The 10200-nt window shown below is 43.0% G+C and overlaps 1 protein-coding gene across 1 annotated transcript in view; it reads right to left on the reverse strand.

The window, feature by feature from the left end:
- LOC119423236 (ankyrin repeat and SOCS box protein 5) overlaps window positions 1–6570 on the reverse strand; it is a gene marked incomplete at both ends in the record, with an annotated part of 8138 nt that extends 1568 nt beyond the window's left edge. The window contains 1 exon segment of the mRNA XM_037690641.1: window positions 6491–6570. Coding sequence (XP_037546569.1) covers window positions 6491–6570 — 80 coding nt within the window.
- Between the last annotated feature and the right edge of the window lie 3630 nt (window positions 6571–10200).

Below are 10200 nucleotides of genomic sequence, written 5' to 3' on the forward strand. Positions count from 1 at the left end.
GGCCAGTGGCCCTCACCCCGATAGTCGCTAAATGCTTCGAAAAACTGGTCATGACTCACATCAAAACAACCATCAACATCAACGAGGACCCTCATCAGTATGCATACCGTGAGAACCGATCAACAGAGGACACATCTCCTCTGTGGTCCACACTGCACTCAACCACCTGGAGCAGAAAAACTCTTACGTCCGTATGCTCTTTGTGGACTTCACATCCGCCTTCAACACCATGATCCCCCAAACCCTGATGGACAAACTATTCACACTAGGACTAAGCCCCTCCATTTGCAACTGGGTACTAGACTTCTTAACACACAGACCACAGTCAGTCAGTAGGAGAGATCATATCTCTCCAATTTTAGCTTATCTCCATTGGCTCCCTGTCAAATCAAATTTAAATTTAAAATTCAACAATACTTTATTAATCCCAGAGGGAAATTATTTGTTGTTGTAACTCGTTATCCTCATTTCATTAAGAGATGTTATAGATGCTGATGCTGTAGACAGGAAGGATCTCTTGTAAAGGTCCATCCCACAGTGGATCCTAAGAAACTGGCTGCAGATGCTGTCAGATCCGTCCACCCAGACTCAGCTGGCCTCTCGGTTCCCCCGGGCAGTAGGAGCGTCTGAATACTGGACAGAACTCCTCCCAGAGCAATGGCCACTCCTCCCAGCAGTCTGCCGAGCTCCTCGTCGCTGTGGACATCCAACTGTAGGTGCCGAGGGACGATCCTGTCCTTCTGCTGTCCTGAGCCGTGTTTCCTGCTAGTTCCAGGATCTCAGTGGTCAGGCACTCGAGCACAGCTGGCAGGTAGATGAGAATGCGTCCACAAAACATCCTTTACAACTCATCTGAGATTTGGGGCTGTAGTTGAGATATTATTTGAGCTTTTGAGATGTTATTCAGCTGTTGGATGTAGAAAACTGCCTTGTTGCCATGGTTACGCATCATAACAAATGTCCAAAACTAAAAAAGTTTCAGTAAAAATCCTTCCAGCTGCACAGCATTTGATACCAGAGGAAACAATCATCCAGAAAATGTGATTTACATCCAGAAAAAGAGGAATTAAAGTTTCCAAAAGCAAAATCTCAGAATGAAAGTAGCAGAGCTGCTCCAACATGCAGCCACCTGGAGCGGAGCGGTTCTAGAACAGTTACAAATCCAGAATTGAATTCAAAATCTTACTTCTAACCTACAAAGAGAGAAATGTTTGATGCGTTATTCAAATTATACATCACGTTTTAAAACAACAGCGCCAATTTGTCAAAAAAACAACAGAGATGAAAATGTCAAAAAGGCAGTCCAATTTACTTTAATAAAAAATGGATGGATGGATGGATGGATGGATGGATGGATGGATGGATGATGGATGGATGGTCCGACAACTGAGAATTGAAGCCTTCAGGTGCTTCAAACGGTGCCACGAGACTGGAGCAGGAGCGAAGAAGAGTTCAGCTCAGAACAGTGAAGTGAGGGGAGGGGGGAGGGGGGGTTAGGTCACCTGACAGAACCACAGCTGATCATTCACACACAATCTGCTGTTCTTCTCCAAAATACTAATCTTATCAAGTGTTTACAACTGTAGGTAAATGTTGATGCATAACAACCTGTTATACATCAACTTCATCAATACTTCCTCTGCTCAACCTGTTTTGTATTTGTAATTATTTTTTCCATCCTTGACATGTTTTCGTCTTTCAGGTACACCTGGCCCTGCACCTGGACCTGGACCTACCATTCTGTTCGTGTGTCTCTCCTTCCTGTCCTCTGAAACCAGCCGGTCAAAGCAGATGGCTGCTTGTGCTGAGCTGGTTCTGTCTTGTAAGAGTCTTGTCAAAGGATGATGAGAATAGATGGAGAAGATGAAGCATAAAGTCTAACTTTTTAAAAGTTAGAATTTTATTTTAACTTTCAAATCAGTAAAGTTTAGTTCAAGTTTTCAAACTGTTTTCAACAATGTAGCCAACTTAAAGGTTCTGACAGCTGCTGATGAGTTCCAGAACCTGAAAACCTGACTTGCTGCAAAGAACCAAGATGACGCTCAAAACCAGACGTTCGTGGCCGTCATCCTCCCAGCGTGAACAATTGAGGGGCAGCCAAATCTGCATAACCAGAGTTAGTCTGGGCCAGAACTTCAAAGTCAGTGGTTTCAGCCGACTATCAGGACCAACCCAGAGAGAGGGCATGCAACGGCTCCCTTCCCACCAATCGAAGTGACTCCTGGATGGCCATCAACGTCACGTTGCCATGACTCCATTGGGAAAGGACCCAGTTGGTACTGATCTTCAGCGGCTGAAAGAGGGGTCTCCCAACTTCCGGTAGGACTGAAGCTTCCTTACTGCTCATTTGGTAACTTTTGGGGCACGTCACAATAATTAGATCAGTTAACTAAAAGCAGTTCAGTTTGAAAGTATTTAGATCCTCCATAAGTAGAGATAAATATATTTTACAGTGAACCAGTCCCAAATCTGCCTTTTAACATTTCAGTAACATTGATAACTAATACTTTTCTTTTCAAGGCTCAAAGTCCTTTGATATCCAGTTTATAATCTCACAGATTTATTTTATATCTTTTTATTTATTTTAGTAGTACTAGTTTGCATTAGTGGAGTAACGGTACATGTGGGTGTATTGAACCGTTTCGGTACAGCATGTTCGGTTTGGTCCACACGCGTATCGTTTCGGTTATTTTTTCACTCATTAAATTTATTAACGAGAGATTATGCGCTGCAGAACTAAAGTTCCTGTGTGTGTTTCAGCACGTCGCTATTAATTGTTGCATAGTCTTGGAGCAATCGTAGCATTAGCAGCCTAGCAGGCAAAGAAACAGCCCGAGCTTGGAGACCCTTTCATCTCGTTGTGGTCTCCTGTTTGGGAACATTGTGTCTTTCTTGTTAAAAGACAAGGGAACAAATCCAAAGCTGTGTCGACGTTGTTTCACGGAGACTGGATCTGCAGCAGCAACACGTCCAACTTGTTAACGCGCTTGAAATGATATCATCCGAACCTGAACGTCTCTTCTACAGTTGGTGCAAAGAGCGATAGCAGCAGCATTTAAACAACCTTCATCGGTTCATTCAGGTCGGTCCAGGGCAACAACACAAGATGTAGGAGTTTTTAAAGCTCTGGATCTACGTCCAAATGTTGTTGATGCGCCGACTTGAAAGTTCTTGAGCCCCGCTATGACATCCCATCACGTCAACACTTCAGCCAAAACGTTGTAGCAGCACTTAATGAAAAAGATAAAACTGATCGTCAACAAGCCCTGGACCAGATTAAAGCCCTGCAACATATCGATGATGATGATGATGATGAGAGATTCAACCACCTCATAACAGAAACTATCATGATCTGACTGTAGCGTGTTCGAACCCACGTGCAGGAAGACGAATGAGGCTCCAGTAAATAAGTAAAAACAGTTTATTAATTAAATAAACAAAACAAAATGCTGACGGGGCAGCAAACTTACTTAAAGGAGGACACGAGGAGAGACAGGTCATGAAGCCTTAGGACAAGGACAATCCAGAGACACTGACAAGACACCAAGGGGCTGAATATATACAGACACTAACAAGGTGAAATGAGTGGCACCTGCGGTGATTAGGATTAGACACAGGTGCGACAGTGCAGGAACACAGGAGGAGAAATGCTGAGGGGTGACAGGCAAACATGAGGGAAAACACAACATGTAAGACAAGACCCCAGAAACCCTACAGAAACGATGACCGTGCAAGAAGACGTAATGTTATATGTTAATATGATCTAACTTGATTTTTTATTTAAATTTATAATCCTAATAACTCAGTTTTTTAACCTATTGGTGTTGTTTGCAGTCTGAGGATGTCAGCGAGATAGCAGCTGAGTCTTCTTCACCTTCAGGGAAATCATCTTGTAATGAGTCCTCGTGGATCTGTGGGACTAACCTGTTTAAATAAAGGTTGAATCCACCAGAGATCACCTCCAGCTAAGAAGTCTGTGAAGACTGAACTCTGAACTTTTCCAGGGACAGGTGGCAGGTAGGAAGTCCCTTTTTGATCAGGTCCAAGTAGAGGTCGTGAGTTCAGAGCTTCAGGGTGTCCTTCCCTTGAAGATCAATCAATCAATCAACCTTTATTTCTACAGGTAAATCCCATTGAGCCTCGAGGACTCATTTACAAGAGAGACCTGAAAGATGACTCTTCTTTGGTGGAAAGACAACGAGGACAAATCCAGACACTCTCTATTCCTGATACTGGTTAGCAAGGCCGGATTAACCATGTGGGCAACAGGACAACTGCCCAGGGGCCCATGATCTCTAAGGGGCCCAGGGCAGTGAGGGCACAAGCAAAATATCTGGTTATCTCCTGCTTTATTGGAGCCCTGCGCTGCACAGAGACACTGCTGCGCTTCCACTGCATTTGTGCAGCCCCGCCTCCTCCCAGCTGCTGCAGCTCTCCGTTTTTTTTCCCAATCGGATCCTCGACCTGTCAATCAACTCAGAAGGCGTGTCAGTAACGGACCAATCGACGACCTCAATTTGTCCTGAAGGTAAACGCCCCTTACCTGCTGACAAGCTCATCAGTTTTTTTTTCCTTGAGAAACTTTTTGTTTTAATTAAAACAATAAGTTTGTATCTGTTGTGAGATGATTCTAGCAGTTTTGCAGATTTTTAATCTACTTAATGAAGAATATTATGACCTAAAATCGTTCATCAAACAGGAAGGAGGACTTATTATCCCTCCTCTTACTACAGTGAACGTGGTACTTTGCTATAAGTACAACTATATTTATGGCATCAGAGAAAGCTGAGCTTCAGTTATCCACATAAAGTAAAATGACATCAGCATGAAAAGAATGAGATGAATCCAGTTTCTGATGTCTGACCAAACACTTTGTATTGACATTCAAATAAAAATTACTCGAGGGATTCATCTTGTGATTTACAAAAGACACAAAAATCAACCTCAAATTGAAATCTTGGTTGCAGAAACATGGCTACAGGATGTATCTTATTTATTATTTTAAAATGATTCTCCTTCACTTTAGGAGATTTAGGCCATTTGACAAATTTAGAATGAGCAGAAATCATTCTGGTTTTATGATTTATACTGGGAGGTTTCTTGAAGGAATCTGTTTTACTCAGTAAATCCTTTGTCTCAAACATTCATTGATCATCTTAGTGCATTTGAAATCAACTAAGTTACAGATATTTCATTTTAATGTGGGCATCTAATCGTCACCTTTGAATATATAATATTTTTAATTCATTGAATCAGCTGTTGGTCAGGTTACTTCTTGTTGTGCCATTAGCTCTAAAATAGTTACTGAATCAAGTGTTTACTTCCATCCATCTGGGGGGTACAGCCTAAGTGGGGAGGCCCAGACTTCCCTCTCACTTGGACCAGCTCCTCCAGGAGAATCCCAAGGAGTTCCAAGTGTTTTCTTATGTAGGTAAAACTAGATGTTAAACAACCGTTAAAATACTTCAGAATGCAGGAAATGGCATCTACTTTATTCAAAATTTTCTGGGGGAGGACACCCAGACCCCCCATCAGTGTGTCCCCCACACACATTATAAATGCTTCTGACACCAGTGGCCAACACGTTACTGAACAAGTTCACATGTGGTGTCGTGTGGTGTTCAAAGTGCGTTCAACTTAATTCAGTCTTGATGGTTTGTGTCAATGAGCATTTGGAGTTTTATAAATAAAAATACACTTGATAGTTAGAATTTAAGTATATTTACTGTGTATTATGGTAATTTAATCTGTATTTTGCCAGATTATGGTGATTCTGGGGTCGTGATGATGGGGCCCTTGAAGATTGTTGCCCAGGGTACAGCGAAGTGTTATTCAGGCCCTGGTTGTTAGTGAGCAGTTTTCTCCAGCGCTGGAGATATTGTCACTGCAACTTTTGGCAGAAAATGTGGACAAGTTGGTCTTTTGGGTCAAAAACTTAAAACTTGATTAGTTAGATTGTAAACGGTTTGTTGCTGCTTATTGTTCTGGTTCTAAATGTTATTGTATTTAAGATTTTTATTATTGTTAGTATAATTGATTTATTGTAAAGAGTGCCATTTATTTAAAATATCATCCAAATGGGTCACTTTTATTTATTTTTATACAAACATATTGTTTACTTGGCATATTTTCAAAATAAATGTTTTGTAAATCTTTATTTTGTCTTGTTTTGTACCAAAACTGAACCGAACCAAGATGTGATTTTAGCGTTCCGTTACGCACCTAGTTTGCACGTATAGTCAGTTATTATCCATTTCACAAATCAGTTTATTACAATTTTTGCACAATACATAAAATCTCAACTGAAGCTGTGCTCAATTATTTTAATCCTCAAAACGAGGTGGTGCCCCGAGAGTTGAATAGAATTATGAATCATAATTCATAAATGATAATCGATACTACCCCATATACGGCTACAATTGAGAGTTTGTTTATTCAGTAAACGTGTCAGATGTTCTGTAGGAAGGCAGAGTGTTCATGATGGAGATACCTGGGTCAACAGAGTACGCAGAGCGAGCAGACGACCCTGAGAGGCTGCTTCATGGAGAGGAGAGCGATCTGCCCACGATCCTACACACACACACACACACAGTTTGTTTTTCTATTGTATACTGAAAAGTATCTGTTCACTCCAGTTCACATTTGATATAGCATCACTTCAGGTTTATTATATCCATGACATCCAGCGAACCACAGACGAAGGTCCAACAATGGATTCAACAACCTTCTCACTGAGAGGTGGCAGCATTACCAACTGAATCACCGAGCGAACATTCACTTGAAATAAATTAAATTAATTTAGTTTATAGCACGATATCACCACAAAACTAATCTCAGGGAACTTTACAAAAGAAAACAAGTACAAAGAAATCAAAATCAGATTCAAATTCAAATACAGTAATAGATTCAGATAAAACAATGCGTCTGTAGGGAGGGAGGGAAGGATGGACGGACGGACGGACGGATGGATACAAGCCACTAGGTAGCACAAGCCAGTGTATCTCTTGTGCTGGTCCCAAGCCCGGGTAAATGGTGAGGGTTGTGTCAGGAATGGCATCCGATGTAAAACACTTTTGCCAAATCAATAATGCGAGTTCATCAAAGTGAAACCATACCAGATCGGTCGAGGCCCGGGTTAACAACGACCGCCACCGGTGCTGTTGACAAACAGGGTGCCGGCGGAAATTGTGCTACTGTTAGTGGAAGACCACGAGGAGGGAAACGTGTAAGGAAACAGAGGAGAAGAGGAAAGTGAAGAATGTAGGACTGAGGGTTGCAACTCTAAATGTGGGGACAATGACAGGCAAAGGTAGAGAGCTGGCTGACATGATGCTGAGAAGGAAGGTAGATGTTTTATGTGTCCAAGAGACCAAGTGGAAGGGCAGCAAGGGTCGCAGCATTGGAGCAGGGTTCAAACTGTTTTACCATGGTGTGGATAGAAAGAGGAATGGGGTAGGGGTGGTCCTAAAGGAGGAGTTGGCAAAGAATGTAGTAAAGGTGAAGAGAGTGTCAGAGAGGGTGATGTGTCTGAAGATAGAAGTAGGTCTGATGCTAAACATCGTTAGTGGTTATGCTCCACAGGTTGGATGTGATGAGGAGGAGAAAGATACAATTTGGAAAGATCTGGATGAAGTGATAGAGAGTATTCCCAGGGAGGAGAGCATGGTGATCAGAACAGACCTGAAGGGACATGTTGGTGAAGGAAACAGAGGATGAGGAAGTGATGGGTAGGTTTGGTGTCAAGGAAAGAAACCAGGAAGGACAGATGGTGGTGGATTTCACCAAGAGAATGGAAATGGCTGTAGTCAACACCTATTTCCAAAAGAGGGAGGAGCATAGAGTGACCTATAAGAGTGGAGGAAGGAGTACGCAGGTCGACTACATTCTGTGTAGAAGAGGAAACCTGAGGGAGATTGGAGACTGTAAGGTTGTGGCAGGGGAGAGCGTGGCCGGACAGCATCGGATGGTTGTGTGTAAAATGACTGTTGTTGTGAAAAAGAGTAAAATCAGAGAAGACCAAATGGTGGAAGATGAAGAAGGAAGAATGTTGTGATAAATTCAGAGAGGAGCTGTTGAAGGCTCTGGGTGGTAAGAAAGAGCTTCCAGATGACTGGACTACTACAGCAACAGTAATTAGAGAGACAGGTAGGAAGGTACTTGGTGTGTCATCTGGACAGAGAATGGATGTTCAGGAAACCTGGTGGTGGAATAGTGAAGTGCAGGAAGCTGTTCAAAGAAAGAGATTAGCCAAGAAGAAATATGACAGAGAGAGGACTGAAGAGAGGAGACAGGAATATAAGGAGATGGGACGTAGAGCAAAGAGGGAGGTAGCTGAGACAAAGCAGAAGATGTATGATGAGTTGTATGGGAGACTGGACACTAAAGAGGGAGAGAAGGACTTGTACTGATTGGAGAGACAGAGGGATCAGGCTGGAAAGGATGTGCAGCAGGTTAGGCTTGTTAAAGATAGGAATGGTAATGTTCTAACAAGTGAGGAGAGTGTGATGGGAAGATGGAAGCAGTACTTTAAGGAGCTAATGAATGAAGAGAATGAAAGAGAAAGAAGAGTAGAGGTCATAGAAACTGTGGACCAGGAAATGGAAAAGATTAGTGAGGGTGAAGTCCAGAAAGCTCTGAAAAGAATGAAGAAGGGGAAGGCAGTAGGACCTGATGAGCAATGGAGGTTTGGAAATATCTTGGAGAGATGGCAGTAAGGTTTTTGACTCAAATATTCAATGACATATTTGAGGGTAAGAAAATGCCTCAGGAATGGAGAAGAAGTGTGCTGGTGCCCATTTTTAAGAACAAGGGTGATGTACAGAGTTGTAGCAATTATAGGGGAATTAAGTTGATGAGTCACACGATGAAGATCTGGGAGAGAGTTGTGGAAGCAAGACTTAGACGAGAGGTGACTATCTGTGAGCACTAGTATGGTTTCATGCCAAGAAAGAGAAAGAGCACCACAGATGCCATCTTTGCTTTGAGAATGCTGATGGAGAAGAACAGAGAGGGTCAGAAAGAACTCCATTGTGTCTTTGTGGATTTAGAAAAAGCATCTGACAGAGTGCCAAGAGAGGAGGTGTGGTATTGCAAGAGAAAATCTGAAGTGGCAGAAAAGTATGTTAGACTGGTACAGGACATGTATGAGGACAGCAGGACAGTGGTGAGATGTGCTGTAGGAGTGTCAGATAACTTCAAGGTGGAGGTGGGAGTGCATCAAGGATCGGCTCTGAGCCCCTTCTTGTTTGCTCTGGTGATGGACCGACTAACAGATGAGGTCAGGCAAGAATCCCCATGGACGATCATGCTTGCAGATGACATTGTGATCTGTGGTGAGAACAGGGAACAGGTGGAAGAGAACTTGGAGACATGGAGGTATGCACTTGAAAGAAGAGGAATGAAAGTCAGCCATAGTAAGACAGAGTACATGTGTGTAAATGAGAGGGAGGCTGGTGGAACAGTGAGGCTACATGGAGCAGAGGTCACAAAGGTGCAGGACTTCAAGGGCTTGGGGTCCACTGTCCAAGAACATGGGAATGAGTGAAGAAGTGAAAAAGAGAGTCCAGGCAGGATGGAGTGGATGGAGAAAAGTTTCAGGAGTGATTTGTGACAAAAGGGTGTCAGCAAATGTAAAAGGAAAAGTTTACAAGACAGTGGTGAGACCAGCTATATTGTATGGTCTGGAGACAGAGACATGGACAAAAAGACAGGAGACAGAACTGGAAGTGGCAGAAATGAAGATGCTACACAGTTCTCCTTAGGAGTGACAAGGCTGGATAAGATTAGGAATGAGATAATCAGAGGTACAGCACAGGTTGAACAACTGGGAGATAAAGTTAGGGAGGCCAGACTGAGATGGTTTGGACATGTCCAGAGGAGGGACAGTGGGTATATTGGTAGAAGGATGTTAGAAATGCAGCTGTCAGGAAAAAGACAAAGAGGAGATATATGGATGCAGTTAGAGTGGACATGAAGATAGTTGGAGTGAGGACAGAGGATGCAGAAGACAAAGTGAGGTGGAGGATAACTCGCTGTGGTGACTCCTGAAGAACGAGAGAAAGGGAGGGAGGGAGGGAGGGAGAGAGGGAGGGAGGGAGGAAGGAAGGAAGGAAGGAAGGAAGGAAGGAAGGAAGGAAGGAAGGAAGGAAGGAAGGAAGGAAGGAAGGGAAAGGAAGGAAGGAAGGAAGGAAGGAAGGAAGG

The sequence above is a fragment of the Nematolebias whitei genome, chromosome 16 (assembly GCF_014905685.2).
Source record: "Nematolebias whitei isolate Nwh7 chromosome 16, NemWhi1, whole genome shotgun sequence".
Classification (NCBI taxonomy): Eukaryota; Metazoa; Chordata; class Actinopteri; order Cyprinodontiformes; family Rivulidae; genus Nematolebias; species Nematolebias whitei.